Below are 20,121 nucleotides of genomic sequence, written 5' to 3' on the forward strand. Positions count from 1 at the left end.
CTCCTTGTGCAAAATTCACAGTTTAACAATGGTGCGCACACACACACACACACACACACACACACACACACACACACACACACACACACACACACACACACACACACACACACACACACACACACACAAGGAGTGCCTCGTTTGCACACCGTGACAGAGTGAATGCAAGAATGCAAGTGACAGCGAGGATGTGTACGTGTGAGTGCCATCTTCTTATCTGAGTGTCAACAAATTTAAAGTGGAAGTCTTGTGAGGAGGATGCATATGAAATAGTGTGTGTGTGTGTGTGTGTGTGTGTGTGTGTGTGTGTGTGTGTGTGTGTGTGTATTTTTTGCACAAATTCCCTTTGAACACGTGTGGAACTCCAGTCCTACTCGGTTTGACGCGTCTCCCAGTTGCAACACACCAGATTGTAAAGAGCGGCTCGTTATTTACGACAACATGAATCTCAGCTTGCAGTCTGGGCACATCTTCCCACCACGAGGATTAAGGATGCAAACACTATATAAGGTGAATTTTTGTGCTGTCATGTTCTTAGCTTCTAATTTACAGGGTTGTCATGATAATCCTCTCCTGCAACCCACAAGTTCCACCTGTTAAATCTCCTCCCCGCCTCAGTGACAGTGGGACTTACGTGGGCGAGGTTGAGTGTGCAGCGCCTGCTCCAGGTCGCCCAGCATGGTGAGGATCACCTCCTTATCCAGCTGAGCCGTCCCCTCGCGAGGACCCCCCCCTGAAACCTCCTCCTCAGCCCAGTATCCTCCGTCCTTCTCCTTCCCCGCCTGCCTCCCAGCCTCCCCACCCGCCGCCGCCGCCGCCGCCTCCTCGTCGGAGCGCCTGCTGCCGCCGCCGCCGCCCTCCTCGTCCACCTCCCTGGACCTCCGCTGCAGCTCGGTCCTCGGGTGGCCGCCGTACGACGCCCGCTGCGGCCGCCCGCCTGCCGCCGTGCATCGCCACGGCACCGGGATGAGGGAGTGCTCGGACTGAGAGAGCACCTTGGTGAGGGAGAGCGACAGGGATCTGGCCCTGGTGCCCCTCACCCCCCCACCCCTCGTGGCCGCCTCCTTCCTCGGGCTCCCCTGCAGACTGCCGCCCGTCCTCTGCGTTGACGACGAGAACGAGGATCTCTGAGGTTGGCAAAGGCGGGACGGCGGCTCGCCGAGCTCGAAGGAGTACACCCGCTGCTCGCCGTCACTGACCAGGGTCAGGTTGGTGAGCGAGCGCTGCTTGATCCGCAGGTTGAGGTTGTCGGGGAGGGGCTGGGGGGGCCGGCGAGCCGGGCTGCCTCCCTGATACACCGAGAACTCCGCTCCTCGCTTCATCTCGGCTCAGCGCTTCCCTCCCTCTTCTTCCCTCGCTGCCACCGGTAGCTCGGCAACGGGCTCTACCTGTGCGAGGTTCTCCCGTTTCACATCTTGGCCACAACGGTGAGAGAGGAGCTGGAGGAGAGAGAGAGGAGGGTCTCCGGGTCCAACACCTCCTGAACGAGCAGAGAGAAAACCTCCCTCTTAAGCATGCAGGTACAATCCGGGTCCATCCTCCATCCTGACGGAGGCTCAGGCACTTATTGGGTCCGCATGCCGCCTCTCTGTCCTCCGGCTTCACCAGTCAGGGGCGTGGATGAACGAGCCGCTACAGCGTTTCCCTCTCTCCGCTCTCTCACTCCTTATCTGTCCCTCCCCTCGCAAGTGTCAGCCTCTGTTCAGTCACTCTTATCTATCTGCCTCCACCTTCTGTCTCTCCGTTAATTACCGCCTCGCCGCCACACTTTCTCCCCCCCTGCCTCCCCTTTGACTCCCGGTTCCTCGGCGGCGCACAGCGAGCCGGTGGCGAAGCCGGCGAATGGGCTCACACGGCTCTGCTGCCCGCTCGCCCCAGCCTGCAGCGCTCTCCCTCTCCCTCCCTCTCTCAACCCTCCTCTGTGTTTATCACTCCCTCTTTTCCTTAATCCCTCTCATTCACTGACTTTCTGTTCAGCTGTCTCTCTCTCCCTCTCTCTCTCTCTCTCTCTCTCTCTCTCTCTCTCTCTCTCTCCCTCCCTCTCTCTCCCTCTCTCTCTCTCTCTCTCTCTCTCTCTCTCTCTCTCTCTCTCTCTCTCTCTCTCTCTCTCCCTCCCTCCCCCTCCCTCCCTCCCTCCCTCCCTCCCTCCCTCTCTCTCTCACCTGAACGCTCGCCGCCGCTGCACCACTCCGACCACCACCTGACTTAATTAAACACTATCTGGAGGAGCGGGAGCGGCGAGCCGGCGGCTTATCGTGGATCAACAATGAGACCACAGAGCCAACATATTCCCATCAATCAATGCGAGCGTTATTGGCCCCATCTCCATTAGTCACAGCCGTCTCGCACACGCTCCCTAATCCTGGCCACTGATTGCTGGAAGACGCCGGCAGCCGTTGCCTCAGAAACCGTCATTGCTGTGATCCTGATCATGTGTGAGGGTGTGGAGAGTTCATCGTGAAAACACATGTAACACTATCACATCTTTATGGATTACAGTCTTATCACCAAGTGCTCTGAAGTTGTTAATGAATACTAGAAGATTTGCAGAATTCATATTGAATTAATTATTCTGCTATTTAAATAAGAATAGCTTTGAAATATGTCAAACTAAGGTTGAAGCTGAAGCCGATCTTGTTCCGTAAAAACAGCATGATTCTCGTTCCACTCGTTCTTCGCTTTAAACCAATTGTCACTGTTGTGATGTTTGGATTCGTGATTCGAGCGAGTTTGTCATGTGGTGACTGCGGCGTCCGAACATATGAATTTCTGTCTCAGACACTCATTTCTGTTGGAAGGACGTGAGACAATGGAGGCGTGCGACAACAAAGAGCGAGTGTTTGAGACGGACCCCGGACAAAGCCAGTGGTCTCCACTGCAGTCTAATTTTAACCTTTAAATGACGGCCTTTGGCAAAGCCGCGACCGGAGCAGAACATCTGGAATGTCGCGGCCGACCTGACATCCTATAATCACACGTTGTTTGTGCACGCTGAGCTTGAAAACATTCAGCTTGATGTCTTATTCGTCTTACGGGTCTGCTGGACTCCCCATTCAAATAGATCTATGGTAGAACCGCCTCTGATTTGTTGGGTGGGATTCAGGGATATATTCCCCCTTTCTAGTTCACACCTCCATCCTTCTGCTTTATTATTATTATTATTATTATTATTATTATTATGATTATTATTATTATTAAAGGGGTCAAATTATGTAAAACCCACTTCCTAAAGGTTCTCCAGCAGTACTAATCGTCCCCATACCTGGACTGACGTCCCAGAAGTGAAGACAGTCTGTCCTCTCTGTCCCTGGCTTGTTTCAGCTTTTAAAAAGTGTGTTGCTCCAAGCAGCCAATCAGAAATCAAACCCTATATAGTGTCATCGGGGGTTTAGCCAATCCCAATCAAGGTAGGCCCTCCCTTTGACTCCTCCCACAATTAGGCAGCTCTGCTCTGGCACATGGCACCACCAGAGGAAGTACTTCCTCCTCTTCCCAAGATGGGCATGTGTGGGCGGAGCCAGTCCAGCTCACACAGACACAGCAGATTCTGAATGCAGCTCCTGTGATCCAATATTCAAATGAGGAAAATCAAGGAGGAGCTAGAAACTTAGAATACTGAAGGTTTCTGGACCGACCAGACCAGGAGGAGGAGGAGGACAGGAGGAGGAGAACAGGAGGAGGAGGAGGAGGAGAACAGGAGGAGGAGGAGGGGGTGAGGAGGAGGAGAACAGGAGGAGGAGGTAATTATTGTCCATCTACTGAGCATGTGCAGAACAACTATTTAATACGGCCGTGGTGCACATGTGCATTAGCAGCAATTCTGAAAAGTTGCATTCTCCCTCGTTTCCATGGAGATGGAGCATTTTCAAAAAGTTCCACCTTGAGAGTCGTTTTCAAAAAGCTGTATTTCAGTGGCTCCCAGCACCCAAAATGCAACCAAAGTTTTCTGTTTTTTCACTTGAAACGTTAAATAAAATAAACGGAGCCTGAGCTCTGCTTTCTAATAGAAAAAGAAAGAAAATATATTTGAATGTGAAAAATAAGAAAGCATTTCAATAGCAGTGGAAAACCAACCCCATCATAGATTTGACTGAGGAAATAAAAGTATAAAGAGACTCAACAGTCACCGACTTGCAGAAAACAGGAGTAACAATAGATTCTCTCGGAGGCGGTGGTTTGCTTCTCGCCGGTGTTTTTCCTGGTTCAACCTTTTATCCTGCTCCTGGTCAGAAATTCAAGTTTGTGGTTGAAAAGCTCTTTAAACTGGTCAAACGTCCCTCGGTCCCTCGGCTCACATCCACTGAACTCTAATTAGAGGACTTTGAAGACGTCTGCAGCTTCTTTCCTCACAAACAACATCCAACTACAGTTTTCAGCCGCAACCTTAGAAAAAGTGTCCTGCTGCACGACGTGGAGATAAAAGCTTCTGGAAGGATTTCAACCATAACTTTCTCAGGAGAATCAGCAAGACGATGAATTAAGAAGAAGTCAGGATCATTGAAAGGTTAGAAAGACAGACGCTGATCTCCTCCATGAGGAGCCGCGCTCATCCACTTTGTTTAGGAAATGTTTGTCGTTAACGTCCCAAAATCTGATCCACTGGTCCTGAGATGAAGACAAATCATCCCTGAAGATTTCATGTAATTTGGTCGAGTGGGTTTGGCGAAAAGTTAGTAAAAGACATACTAACCATTAAATAAATAAATGAATAAAGGCAGAGGAAAACGTCACCTTCTCGAAGGCGATGGTAATAAATTTACTTCAAAACCAAAAGACACCCACAAGCTAGTGTGAGAGCAGGTTATTTATGCTGAGAGGCGGTGATGGTGGAACTACCCACATGGTAATAATAAAGGGAGTATGTGCTCTGTTGTGTCATGGTGATTTGTGGAAGTGATTCTAACAGATGATGGCAGCCTGCAGAGACGCAAACTCCGAGCCACAGATGCTCCCCGTGTCCGACCCTCAGCGCTGACCTTTTCCCTTCGCCACACGAAGCCCCGGCTGAACAGGCCGACAGGAATCCTCACCAGCCAGCCGAAACAGACGCACACAACCCCACCGTGACCGGCACAGCATCCCGATCACCCAATCAATACCCCCGATCAGAAAACATCTACCTGCTCACACTGACTGAGAGAATCCATATCAGCGATCGTACCTGAGATCTCCTCCAGGCACTGTTTGGCTGTCTTGCTGTAGACGAGTTCTCCCTTGGTGGGGCTGAGGCAGGGGTCGGCAGGCGCCACCATGGTGCAGTCGTTCTCTGAGAAGGTCCTGAAGCGCCGGGAACAAACGGCAGAGGTCAACAAGACCGTTTGAAATATCCAACAAAGTTCAAATGACAATTAAAATCTGCATTTTTTTTGTCAAAAAAACCAAACAAAACATCAACAGCAAACTAATGGGTGAATATATTGGAGCTGTAAGATTCGTTTTTCTACACTTAACATTGTGGAACAAACTCTACAATTCAAAACAAACAACAGCGTCCTCTAGTGGCCAAACATCCCAACTATGTTGATTACAGCTTTTTCATATAAACGTGGAGCTTTTCTGGAAAGAAAACACAAGAATTATATGTTACTGCTTGAAAGGATAAATAAATAGTATGAATATGTTTTTCCCTTTTGAATGACAACCATGTGAGCAAACATGGTACTATTTTATGGTTTATTTATTTTTTATTCTTTTTTTTCCAAAAGTGCCCTGTGATGACTGTGGTGCTACTAAAGTAAAATTCAAATGAAAAAAAACGAATTAACCTCCTTATTTTTTATCCTTTTACATCAACAGACGTCCTGCTTTGCTCATGTCGTACCAACGATGCCCCCGAGATCAGTCAATCAATAGAAATCATTAAAATCGCCTTCTATTCATGTTGATTTGAATCCAGGTGGAATCAGATGTGTCACACAAAGTACTTCAGTTCAAGACAAGACCTTTTTTTAAATGATCAAGATGTCTTCTCTCCATTTGAACAAGCATTTTAGTTGAATCTGATTTTAAAACAGATTTGTTGTCTCATGTTAAACAGAAGTTGGTTTGAGTTTGAAATAGAATCAGAACTTCGGACTTTGTTACTCCAGCAAAAAATATATTTGAATTTCAGAGGCAGTTTTTGGTCACAGTTACATATTCAACAGACGGACAGAGGGAGGATGACAAGGTGTGTGTGTGTGTGTGTGTGTGTGTGTGTGTGTGTGTGTGTGTGTGTGTGTGTGTGTGTGTGTGTGTGTGTGTGTGTGTGTGTGTGTGTGTGTGTGTGTGTGTATTAAATATGTGTGCATCGGACTCTCCTGTCCGGGTTTGAGCTGCATCACGCTTCACTGTTTGTTGATCTTAGGAAACAAAATCACACACACACACACACACACACACACACACACACACACACACACACACACACACACACACACACACACACACACACACACACACACACACACACACACACACACACACACACACACACACACACCCACACACTAGCTGCAGAGCTGCAGATAAAAACGGTGTCTGCAGCATCAGTGTGTGACTTCAAGCCTTTCCTCTCCTCTCCTCTCTTTCTTCACCTCGGTGGATTCACTCTCACTGTTACCACCTCTGCAGCCTCCTGGACGCAAACTAAAGACACGACATTGTTTCACGTGAAAACGGATCGTTTTTGTGTTTTCGTTTGGGAATAACTGTGCATTCACACGGCAACAATTAGAAGACGAAGTCTGTTTACATGGAAATGGCAGAAACGCTGAAAACTATCGGCATGCTAGATCACTAGTTGGCGCTATTCGTTGTTTTTGTAATGAAGCCATTTTCAAAAAGTTGCGTTTTCCTCCATTTTCAAGGAGACAGAGTGAGAGTATTTTCGAAAACTTCCACTGGCTCCGCCCACACATGCCCATCTTGAGAAGAGGAGGAAGTACTTCCTCTCGTGGTGCCATGTGCCAGAGCAGAGCTGCCTCATTGTGGGAGGAGTCAAAGGGAGGGCCTACCTTGATTGGGATTGGCTAAACCCCCGATGACACTATATAGGGTTTGATTTCTGATTGGCTGCTTGGAGCAACACACTTTTTAAAACCTGGAACAAGCCAGGGACAGAGAGGACAGACTGTCTTCACTTCTGGGACGTCAGTCCAGGTATGGGGACGAGTAGTACTGCTGGAGAACCTTCAGGAAGTGGGTTCTGCATCATATGACCCTTTAAATTCAGATTTTTCATTTGGTGAGTCAAAATGAGAATATTCAACTCACAAAACGCCACGATACAATCAACAGTGTCTGACTGACGGGAGGAAAAACGGTTCCAGGGAACACATCTGAATGAATTTGAACGTCTCACTATAACGTCTCTATGTGATTTTGTTTCAAGAGCTCTGTGGTGCAAAGGGGAAAATCAATTCTCTTCACCGACTGCAGCAAAAACCTGGCAGCGACAACAACTTCAAGCAGGCAGAGACAAACAGGAAACATTAAATTTGGCCAAAGCAGATGGTGAATTTCAGCACGGCGGGGGGCCTGTGCATGCTGACGGCTCTGACTGGGGTGGAAGATTTCTAAAAGTGTGGAAATACACACCAGGAAATATCTTAGAAAAGGTTGAGGCCCACTCTACCTCAGAGGCAGCAGTAAATTAAAGCAGTAATGGTGATTAGTTTAAATCCATCATTATTTGATAATGGCTTCCTGCGGGCCTGGTCACTCCAGCCTCTAAAGCTTTGAGACAGAAAACGCTGCATTCTGCAGTCAAATGGACTTTCTAGAAGTCGAAGCTTCACAGTCTTCCTCCTCAAACTTGTGTGTGACATCACAGATGGCGAAGCGTCTTCCATCGACGCCCGGCGAGTCGTCTCTCCGCTCGCTGCCCATCGCTCGCGAGCCGCCGCACACCGACAGCCGCCGCAACTTGCAAAGTGTGCGGGATTAAAGTGATGCTAATGCTGGAGCGCGGCGCCCCGGAACGCGGCGGCGCTGACTGTGCAAGACGGAGGAGGCGGTTGAAAGAGGGAGAGGAGAGGTGAAGGATTAAGTCGTGTTTAATGGGATTCCTCGCTGCCTCTCTCTCCCGGCACAAAGGCGTCTCAGAGATTTTGGCAGGTCCTCTTGTTTTTGGTTTTTGGTTTCTCTCCCGCTGGATTCGCCGGCTTCAGACGACCACGAGCCGGAGGAGAGGAGTTCCTGAAGGTTCCTGAAGGTTCCTGAAGGTTCCTGAACGCTGCCCCTGTCTGGACGCTCGCATCACAGATGAAACCCAGACAGAATGAGAGGATCTGGCAAAGCAGCAGGAAGCGGAGGTGAATTTGTTCGGTAACGAAGGGATGTGGAGGCGCCGGCCGATCGACGGCAGAACTCCAGGATCACAGGCACGACTCAACATCAACATATGGATCAGTTCAGGAGGCGGCGGGGTGATACACACCTGTACATGAAGGGGGCCACGGTGGCAGTGTTGGGGTGGTTGTGCTGCTGCTGCTGAGGAAGCAGAACGACTCCGTTTCCTCCCAGCACGCCGCCGCCGGTCCCGCCGACCGACCCTGACAGGGCTGAGGTACTGGTGGACGACGTCATGCTGGTCCGTTTGCCCTCCGGGCCGGCGACGGGCCGCTGCATGTAGAAGCTTCCACCTTGCCCTCCTTTGCTGAGCTTGGCCCTCTCGGCCTCTCCGGCCCGCAGGTTCCCGCTGCTGGTTAAGGCGGCCTGGCTCTGGGTCTGAGCCGGGCTCTGAGGTTTGGATGAACTCGCCGTCGAAGGAGCTTTAAAGAGAAAGAGTTTGTTTTGATTATCTCACAGATCTTTATTCCTCCTGAAGTCACAAAGTAGAGCTCGGAACCTAACTAGCCACACCACTGCAGGGGTCTCCAGCATTTCCCTCGGGATTCGTAAAAATAGAATTTTGATTCAGTAAACCAGTTTGACAAAACAAAGCTTTGAAAGAAAACGCATCAATTTTCATGGTTCTGTTTCAGAACGGTTTCGCATTGACATGACGACGTTTTGAAAACAATGTAGTGTTCATCTAGGGCCACTAGTGGGTGCTGTTGGCTTATTTTTATTTGTTTGTTTTGGGAGGATGAAACCACACACATGACCATGGGGGGAAAAGAAAGCATAAAAGAAAAGAAAGAAAGAAAAAAGAAGAAAAATGCAAAGAAGAAAAAAGGAAGAAAAGAAAAAAATAAAAAAATAAAAAAATAAAAAAATAAACAAACATTATTCCAGGTGACTGTCAACTATAAAACTACAGAGTCCCAGGAGTATACAGACCAGGAGTATACAGACCAGGAGTATACAGACCAGGAGTTTTCCATAAGTTGTGTTTTCAGTGGCTCTGACAATCGTTGTCATGGAAACACCCAAACACAGCTCAAACTCAATAAATGTTACTAAACACGAGAACCTCTCTGAAGTTCTCTCATTAACTCACACAAGATAAAAAGCAGGAGACCCCTGTTCTACAGACCGACGAGAAAAGAAGAAGTAACTAGTGAACTACTCAGAGCTTCCATCTTGCACCTTTAAGTCCGGGCTTTGGGATGCCGCTGGAGGCGCCCTCCTTCTTCCCCGACTTCCCCCCTTTGGGAATGAGGCTGGCTATTTTGGAGCTCTTCTTGTTGGAGTCGGAAAACATGTCGCGCTCCTCTTTAGGCGGCAAGCTGTCCTTCGAAGACTTGCCGGCCTTGCTTCTGTCCTCCTTGTCCTTGCTGGAGGCCACGGACCTGCCGCCGTTGGCAGAAGCCTTAGAATACGAAGTGGATGATGATGATGATGATGCGGAGGTTTTGCTGGGTGCCGTGTGGGATGACGCCGAAGTCTTCGTGGGCGTCTGTTTGGTCGTAGCGCTGCTACTACCGCTGCTGCACGCCGAGCCGGTGGGCGTCAGCACGTCCTCGCCGTACTCCGACAGGTCGTCCTCCTCCTGCAGAGCCATTTCCGCCACGGACGGAGACGTTCTGGACGCCGACCGGGGATTAATGAGGCGGAACTTATCCAGCATGGACCTCTGGGGGGGCGCCACACCCAGTCCTACTTTGGAGGCGTCGCCCTCGGGGGCCTGGGGCGACGGCGTGGTGGACGGCGAGTGCGTGGGGCTGGCTAGCATGGACGACGTGGCGCTGTGCTTGAGGTTCATGGACTTGCTGCGCCAGGACTTGCCCCCGGTGGGTGAAGGGATGGCAGAGGCCAGCTGCTGCCCGCTGAGGCTGGTGGGGACCATCCCACCAAGCCCAGCGCCGTTCACCCCGCTGGCCACCGGGACGCCCCTCACCGCCTCTGAACATGGAGGGAAGAGAGAAAGGAGGATCAGTGTTGGTAATATATGCTGACTACATTTCAGATTGTGCGTCACTTTTCACCGGGTACTTTGGCGTCCGTGTACTTCCTGTGACTGACCGACACACGAGTCGTGGTGAAAACACCTTCTGCATAATGTCGACACGAAGACACACTGCAAATCATTTGGCATTACCAATGTTTAAAATCTTACTTCTAGACATGATAGATATTATAGTGTCTTATAATTAAGATTATTTACTTATTTTTAGTCCTTGATTTTACGGTATAATGTTAAATTTAGATTTAAAAATCCTATCTGAAGACCCTCATCAAGTAAAATATGCTTGCTGCATAAAGTTTCACACCTTTTAAGGTATTTTCTTCTCAAATTTAGTGTTTAATATCTTATATTTGGTCTCTTGTCAAGTGACAATGTGTTGTTCGTGTGTTTTGATTTCAGAAATGTTTGCGTTTTGTGTTTGCATCCAAAGATGGATGGATGCTGAGAAGACGGTTGGTGGAGGTCTGGGATCGGGTGAGATGAGGCAGAACCAAAGACTGCAGCTTGTTCCTCTATCTTTCTCTCTTTTCTGTTTTGAAGGTGTCAGTCCAGTTCCAAACTGAAGTGACTCTGACAGGTGAGGGTTTCACCAGCGAATTATTAGTTCAAACTGTGGGCGAAGCATCCCAGGCCTCCTGGATCTGTGTCACCAGAGCATTAGAACACTCTGCTGCCGTCTGCCAGCGTGGAGAAAATACACATTCAGCTCAGGAGTCAAGCAATTACAAGAAACTTTCCCAGGATGTCAGCGGAGGAAAGAAGAAATGAAATAGAAAGGTTGAAGCCGCCGTCCAACAGGAGCAGATTCTATGAGTTTAGTTTTACTTTGGCGTTTCTGCACCGTCTGGTTCAAACAGCCACTCGGTGATCTTCACTTCTTACTGGACCGTCGCTGCTGTGGACAGGTCACCGCGCTGTTGCCATGACGACGAGCAAAGCAACACCGGATATCCAACCTCACTCAGCTTCAACGGTCGACCAAGACGTTACGTTTTATTTCCTCTATTTCTAGAATTATTTTCTTTGTCACACAGCAAACACACAGAGTCGCCACATATTCATACTTTGTTTTCTGAATACTGCTGAAATAAATCCAGAAATGACATGCAAACTCTATAAAGAGAGGACGTAAAGCCCGGTCTCCAGAGAGCTCTCCACTTCACCACCGTGGCTCACTGAGCAAATCTGAAAGCAAAGCCGCACAAACAACCTCCATCACGCCTGTAGCGTGTCCCTCCCCTCACTGAACCTCTTCTACTGAGGAACAGGAGCTTTTTTATTATTTTATTTTATTCAACCGAGGATGAATAGATTGGCAAAGAGCTGAAAAGGCAGAATTATGATGGTGGCGGATAAAGAGGCGACAGAGTGACAACATGAAGTTATGCTCCATTAGATTGGGAGTGTGTCTGGCTGTCAGTCAGCGTGTTGAGCAGGGTTCAGCTGGATCTGAGTCACTGTGCTGCTTCAAACCCCTCAGGCAGGCAGCGGGGGTGGGGGTGGGTGGTGGGGGGTGGGGGTGGTGGGGGGTGGGGGTGGTGGGGGGGGGGGCGTGGGGGGGTTCAGAGTCAGCTGTGGTTCGGGCAGAGACACTTTCACCAGCTTAGGCTTCTGACAACATCCTATAACACCTTAAAACCCGCATGCAAATTTCCTCAGTGCGTTCAGGACAAGCCACAGAGGAGGAGGTGTACGATGCTGGAAATAACCAATAAACAGGTTTCTGCTTTAATCTCAGTCATTTCACGTCAGAAAAATAGAAAAACTCTGAGGGCGATATTGAGCCATTAATATTTGATGCATTAACTGCAAGTTGCAGACGTGGCTCGTGAAGATTTCTTGGGCTTCTGACACAGAAACAGCTATTTGTTCTGAACGGAGTGCTAATACATGAACTTGTGGTTAAATCAATGTTTGCATTCATGCATGCAAATTGTAAACCTGCATGCAAACCCCTCTGGATGTGTCGGTGGGTTCTGTGTTTGTACGACAGCAGAGCCTCTTGTTGTCTGTGTGCACGTTGCCCTTTCCTGCCTGTTTAAAGGGCAGCAGCCTGGCAGCCGGCCGGGTTTCCTATCATGAGCTGCCAGGTGGGAACGCTGACATCAGTCTTGATGGAGCAGGCTCCAACCTCGGAGCTGCAAACCAGGCTGGCCACGCCCATTTCTACCGTTTGTTTACATTTAATTTGCGGCAGCCATGTGATGAGTCTGATGTGTGTGTGTGTGTGTGTGTGTGTGTGTGTGTGTGTGTGTGTGTGTGTGTGTCCTCCACATTACCCCTCGCCTCCGGAGCTGATTTCACAGATATCTTATTAACGTGAAGAAAAGAGGTCAGGGTCTCGTGTGAATTCTGTCCCTCAGAGTCGCAGTTTGTGAATCCAGTCAATTAACCTCTCCTCTAAAGATTCTCTCTATCCCCGCCCCAGAGGCCGTCACGGGCGGCGCCGCCGCCACCGCCGCACTTTTCCCCCCGTGCAGTGACTTGCCGTTGCCATGGCAACAGACTCTTCCTTTTATTTCTTTATTTCTTTATCTAGTTTTTTGTTTTTTTGCCTCAGCAAGCCGAAGGAAGGAAATGCCAGTTGGGACCCTGGGCGGCGCCAGACCCTGGGCCCGGGCCCGGGCCCTGGGCTGCAAATCTGCATGTTCTTGATGACATAAGAAACACTTCAGTTGAACTGTTTTTCACAACCAGCCTGTCTTACAACTACATTTTAACTTGAATTCATCCAAAGGTTCAAGATCAACTAAGTAATTTCACTTAAAATACCAACAACACAACCTGTAATGCTGATAGTCAATGTCGATACTTACTAGACACAAAAACAACACTAATGGGATCACAATTCTATTTTCTATATTATACCTGTATGTATATATCAACCAATAGAAATGAACTGAAATACATAGAATCAAATCAGATCAGATAAATCTACTGAACGTGATCATAAACATTTCTTATATCTACAATAAAATCTGTCTAGAATTCTAGATTTTACAGTTGGAGACGGGTTTAGTATGAAAGCTTATATAATCACTCCACTGGGGGAAAGCCAACCAAAGTTCTGTTTTCATCCACGTGTATATTTATTTATTGGCTTTTAAGTATGTATTTTACCAACTTTTCACAGAAAACTACTCACCTAAACTGCATGAAATGTTCAAGGATGATTTATCATCACTGAAGGAACAATCAATTAGATTTTGGGACGTTAATTCCTGCAGTAATTCTTAGTTTTTTAATCAAATTATAGACGTTTTCATCGTGCCACAAGAAAGAAAAACTTTATAATTTAAATGTAAAGGTTATTATGGTACTATTTTACTGTCTGAAACATTGAAGTGGAAGTTGGACTGCATGGTGCTCCTGAACTAAAACGTGTTGGACTCAACAGCTTTAAGAATACAAACAAGATGTCGGTTAATGGTTAGTTAATAATAACTCTCCGACACAGGACGGGTTTTAAGTTCTAATAAGTCTTGGTGGTAACGTGGATTTCACTTCACTGAGTTTGCATGTCTTCCTTGTTCCCTGAGTCCAAACACGAAAAACATTAAAGGTTAATGGGATCAGGTGAACCTGTGGAGGAGGAGGAGGAGGAGGAGGAGGAGGAGGAGGAGGAGAAGAAGAAGAAGAAGAAGAAGAAGAAGAAGAAGAAGAAGAAGAAGAAGAAGAAGAAGAAGAAGAAGAAGAAGAAGAAGAAGAAACACTAAAACTACAAACGCAGTGATTGAGGGCGAAAAGAGAAAAAGGTATTAAATCATTGTAATTGGACGTATTTACTCTCCGAACAGAAGGAGGCTGTTAAAGCGGCTACCTTGTTTTATTTCTTTTTTTTATAATTGTTTGAGTATTAACTGAAAATGCCACTCTGACTCTCTCCACTACACAAACTCTTCTCTCAAAAGCATAATGGCTCTCATTAGCCCGATCACCCTCGGCAGAGCAGCTGCCTCAGTTTGCCCCTCTGGTCATCTCCCAAATGGCTTTTTACCCGGGCTGGGAAACATTTCCACCGAATGGCACCTATTAGAACTCACCTGGAATAAAGAGCCGGGGATGATTCAGCAGACTGGTGAGGTTTGGTTAAGGGGGGGGGGTGCCAGTGTCAGTATCAGTGGTGCCATCAAGTGGCTGTGCTGCAGAATGCAGCCTGCAGAATGCCGCCTGCAGAATGCAGCCTGCAGTCTTAAAAACAAAGCATGCAGCGAGAACAGAGATTCCTCCCTCTCCTCCCTGCAGGTGACGGGTTGCAGCGACGCTCACCTCGGTCGTTGCCGCTGGCATACTGAAGAGGCTTGCTCTTGTCGATGCTGTTGAAGCTCTGGCTCCGTCGGTTGAGGTTGGACGAGCCCGGGCTCCTGGAAGCCCCGCTGCCTGCAGCAGGAGCTCTGGAGGGTCCTGGTAACCTGCAGCAGCAAAAACAGGGGATTCAGATCGGGGGTGTCCAACACACTGTGGTCCAGCTTTACCTCGAGAGGCCCGGAGCAGTAAAATAGAGCCTTAACAAGCAGAACATTTTAACTTCAGAGTGATGAAAATGTTAATTACGACCGAAAATGACTACAATCTCAACGTAAAGCCGATTTTAATGAATCATTCTGGTGTAAACTTCAGTGAAATATCAGTGAAAGAAAACTTCTGATCCTCTCTCCTGTCCACCTCTCTGAAGAAATCCGTTAGAAAATCAATGTTTGACTAGAAATAAGTCAAATGTCTGTGATTGATCCTTCTGGTTTGTATTGTCTAATGACACCTGGAGGGGCTTTTCCCTCCCACCTCAGATTTAAATCATCGTAACAACAATAATGTAAATCACTGCAATAGGAGTCTGTTTACTAATTTAAAATAAAAATGGTTCCAACAAACAACAATGGACTTCAAGATAAAACAACTAAAATCAAACTAGGATGAAGGTAGGACGCCTCGGGGCGTTGGTCCTGATCGGTCAGCAAAGACGTCCTCACAGGAACTAAAGCCTTTTAGTTTTAATTCAGCCGCCACATATTTCATCTCCAGTGTGTCGGACCGCTAAAGTATAATAACCTTTAACCTTTAAGTTTTTCTTTGTTGAGGCACGGACGATGAAAATGTTCATATTTTCACAAAACCAAACAATTATTAAAGAAACGACTCCGTTTCATGAAAATCCGTCCAAAGTATTTACTCAATCTCTAATATCTTTGGGATCGTTCAGCAATCGTTGCCTCGTTGTGACCCGCCCTACTCCGCCTCCGACGTTCACGTCTTAATGCTGAAGCGTGCTGAAGAAAGTGGATTCGAACGCCTCGGTGGCGGCGTCCCTCGACGAAGATAAATCAATTTGCCATGCGGGGAAACGTCCCCGGTGTGTGCTGCAGATGGAGCCGAGATGTCGGACGGGAACATTTCCTTCTTAAAGGTTTGGAATCCTACGGCGGTCCGAACTCTCCGAGGGGAAGGAGGACACGTCAGAAATGTGCCAACTTGTCTTTACAAAAGTAAACAAACGGGGGGACAGATTGATGTTCAGCGCTGATAACAGCGTCCGCTCCATTTCACTCAGATTCACTCGGCGCACAAACACAATTAACTTTCTCTTAAAGTTCAACTTTTTCTCACTGAATTGTTTGGATTTGTCACAGTAATTCAGAGTGTGGCGATACGTGGGAGCGTCCGTCCACAGCAGAGCAGCCCAGATCTGATCTGAGGCTCCAGAACGATTCGCTCGCCTCTTTCACTGTTTCCTTTTCTTGGAAAACGTCAACGTTCAGCTCGGAACTTCAGCCAAATAGAAAAAGAGCATAATAGCTGATGAACTGCTTCCTTACAACCACAAGGACCTGAATCTCTTCTGTCAGCAGAAATACAATCAAACAGGAGTTACAATTAGGGAAGTACAGATACTGTTACTGATAAATACCAATACCTACCGATAAGATACCGATACCTTCTGATAGAAATACCTACCGATAGAGAAACCAACCAATATGATACCTACCGATAGAGATACCAATACCTACCGATACGATAACTACCGACAGAGATACCAATACATTGATACTAATACATACTGATATCAATCGATATCTATCGATAACAATTCCAATACCTACCGATACCGATGCCGATACTTACCGATACCTATCGATACTGATACTAATACTATCGATATTGATATCGATTTGCGGCAAAAGATAGAATCATTTGCATATGCAGTATGAATTAACCTTAATCACATTTAATAAGTACTCGTATCGGTACTCTATATCAGCAAGTAGCTAAAGGTTTGTACTCGTACTTTATAAAAAAATCAGCATCGGTGGATCTTGTGATAATCAATGTGATGTGTGTACCTTTATTCAACATAAACCGGTTTCTCACCATCTATAGTGATTTCAAAATAAAAGCATGGATTACCTCCACTTGAGGGTGAAAAAACAGGAGAGATTTCCAGCTCGTACATGATGAACAAGTAATTCTAAATCCCCAAAACACAGTCACGCACGCACACGCACACACACACACGCACGCACGCACGCACGCACGCACGCACGCACGCACGCACGCACGCACGCACGCACGCACGCACGCACGCACGCACGCACGCACACACACACACACACACACACACAGTAAAAATCTGACAGTGGAAATTCCAGTTAATGCCTGGAATTAAAGCTGCCAATAAAGTGTAAATGAGCCTTAATCTCCATTAAAAAAAAAGAATCAAAAAGGAATTACAGCAAATCGGGGGATGATCTTCAACACTTTCCTTCTGTATATAAAAAGCGTCTATTTAATCATTGTAATCGAGTATACAGTATCTTTAAATTGCAGTCGGGCTGCTTCTATAAATAAGAAACCCCATTACACAATGTTTTCACGTGACGTCAGAGTCTCACTGAGTCGGTTTACAACACTGGAGCTCATTTTGAAATCATCACCATGGTGGGAATATTGTCTCCATCATGATCACTGATCCAACGAATAAAAACAGAAAAGGCTCGACTGAAAATAGTTCCTCACAATATTAGTTTCATGGTTTTTGTGAATGAAAGCAGCGGCGACTGGAAACCCCTGGGTCAGCGTCACGTCACTGAGACTCACTGACCCAGAGGAGGCGTCCAGCCCCGGCTCGCCGCCATCTTCTGCCTTTTCTGATGCAACAGGGAACACAGAGCCGTTCCCTGAAAGCTCAGCACTGCTCTTATTGCAGCGGAGGCAGGGTGAAAAGTCTCCCCGGGAAAAACAGAACAAAGCTAAGTGATTAAACAAGGCGCACAGCGGGGCGTCAAGGCAGGGAGGGCCTGATGTGGCGGCGGCGGCGGCGCTGAGCAGCGCAAAATACGCCAGTTCTTTTTTCTTCCTACGATCTTGTTTTCACGTAGAGTGAAGCCCAGAGCCGCCGCCGCCACCGGACGGCGGCGTTTCGGTCACCGCAGAAATGAACGGTAAAGATGGAGAAAGGACAGAAGACGAGGAGTGAGAAGATGAAGAGTCCAGACAGGAGGAAATGAGGGAGAGAATCAGAGGTTCCCCCCTTTTATCACAAGAGTCGTTCATCTTCCTAAATAATGTTTGATGATGCCTCAGCAGAACGGAGCTCAGGAGGGAAGTGAGATGCAGTTTTGGACCCTGATTCAGTTTCAGTCCGCGGTCAGATCGGTTCAGAAGAAGAAGAAGGATGACTGCGGTCGCTGAGGCTGCGTGAGGGCGTCCGGGTTTTGGAGCCGGGACTTTATTTGTTCTTCTAAAAAAGGCTGCGCTGTAATTACCAGACTGTTACGACGTCTGGCCTCGCCACATCTGGCTTATTAGAGAGGAAGGAGAGATGCCAGGAGGAGACAGGTGGCAAGCAGACTGTCAAACATCGCCCCCTGCTGCTCAGATGAGGAACTTTAATCTGCTTTTAGCCTGTTGATATCAGTGTATTATCACACTGAGCCAGCTCAGTCAGATTTCTATTGAGTTGTTCATTATTGGAAAATCAGTCTGGAAACTTTAAAGACAGAAGAAAATGAATTTTCAAAGTGTCGGGGGTAAAATTAAATAAAAAGGAAAATTATGAGAGGCTCAATTCAGAGAATTAAAACCAGAAAACCTGTAAGAGTCACTAAAAACTGATATCCAGCAACCATAATAGCTATGATAAGGTATAATAGAGTACTACTTATTACTCTTCATCATTATACATGTGGCTTTGCTCACAACAAAATCATCACAACTGAAGTGAAGTTTGCTTGATCTCTCTTATATCTCACATTATCTCACAAAGGCTGACATGTCAAGTCTATTAAATGTAATCTGGATTATTTGAATAGGAATTTGATATAAACAGAGAACTGCTTACGTTGTCACTCACTCATCAGCCTCTATTATCACACAAAACAAGAGAGAGAGACGAGAGAGGGCGGGTCACCACCTGTGGAGGCGGAGCCTCTAGCGGCAGACGAATGATTGGCCAACACGCCGTTTCCTCTGAGCTGGACCTGATACTGCGAGTATCAGACAGCTGAGCTGGGGTGTGGAACATGCAGTGGAGAGTTTTGAGGGCGTGAACAATCTTATCTGGGTGGGTTGGCTGGAATTCATACGAGTGCGACTACAGAGAGAAACGATTTCGGTGCGTTGGTGTGAGATTTTACCCCCAATACTGCTTTGCTGTCGTCGTGACGTCAAAACGCAACGATACGTTTCCACTGCTGTGTCTCAGTCGCAGTGTCACAGTCGTCTCTTCCTAAATCTATAAACTTCCATCCATCTCTCGTCTAAACAGCTTCAGACTCCGTGACTGCAGGGTGAGACCAAAACACAACAAATGCAACTCCACTGATTTGTGCTGAAGCTTGGACATCGGCCGGGCGCCACGACCGCCAGCAGCACAGTGTCACTGCATGAAAACAACGGATATCGTGTCGACGCCCTTCTCCATAGTTTAAATGACTTGCAGCAAAAAAAGCCCTCTTCAGCTCTACCGTCACAGATCTACAGCTCTACCGTCACAGTCTTTACATCTTCCATCATAGATATACAGCTCTACCATCACAGATCTACAGCTCTATTATCCCAGATCTACTATCACAAGGTTTCCAGAGGAGAAAGGAATGTACCTGGAGCTGGGTTTTAATTAGGTAATTATTAAAAATACCACTGCGTACTGGTAGTTCAGGTTTGTTGTTGGAAAATTGGTGAAACAACTGCGATGCTACGATACAAACAGGTGGATGTTGTTTCGATTTATTTGTTAAAGTTTATATATTGACAAATGAATATGTTATATTGAAAAAAAAAAAGATTTCAGTTAACATTTATTACCATATAAATACACAAAAGTACCGAGAATGGGTACGGTTGAGTACCGGTATTGATTTCCAGGTATCGATTTCCAGGTATCGGTATAAATGTGAAAGGAACCCGTCTCTAGTTCCCACATTCAGCATGTGATTCTTAACTAAACAGTCTGAAACGGATCAAATTTCTGAGGACGTACCTTGTGTTCTTCTTCTGCGGCGATCCTATCCCGCCGTGGCCCGGAGGACTTGCATATCGTGCCGTGAGACTGAGGAGAGATGACGGACGGACAATCAGGACATTTAGAGTGGGACTGAGAGCAGCGTCGTCCTGGAACGTTCCTAATGTAATAATGTCAGTGAGAGGATTCATTCAGACAAACTGGACCAGGAAGCACATGGTGAACGCCGCGTGCACATTTCTTTGATTCCTTCATGACGGCTCCCACGTGTCCCACATGTCCCACGTGTCCCACATGTCCCACGTGTCCCACATGTCCCACGTGTCCCACA

At 47.3% G+C, this 20,121-nt stretch overlaps 1 protein-coding gene across 1 annotated transcript in view; it reads right to left on the reverse strand.

The window, feature by feature from the left end:
* nav3 (neuron navigator 3) overlaps positions 1-20,121 on the reverse strand; it is a 285,560-nt gene that overhangs the window by 67,552 nt on the left and 197,887 nt on the right. Inside the window, exons 6-10 of the mRNA XM_080492455.1 lie at positions 19,809-19,877; positions 14,603-14,745; positions 9,514-10,269; positions 8,420-8,753; positions 5,162-5,277 (exon numbers count right to left, since the gene is read on the reverse strand). Of these exons, the coding sequence (XP_080348581.1) occupies positions 5,162-5,277; positions 8,420-8,753; positions 9,514-10,269; positions 14,603-14,745; positions 19,809-19,877 (1,418 nt within the window). The remainder of the gene's footprint in view (positions 1-5,161; positions 5,278-8,419; positions 8,754-9,513; positions 10,270-14,602; positions 14,746-19,808; positions 19,878-20,121) is intronic.

This window comes from Lipophrys pholis (assembly GCF_963383615.2).
Source record: "Lipophrys pholis genome assembly, chromosome: 22".
Lineage (NCBI taxonomy): Eukaryota > Metazoa > Chordata > Actinopteri > Blenniiformes > Blenniidae > Lipophrys > Lipophrys pholis.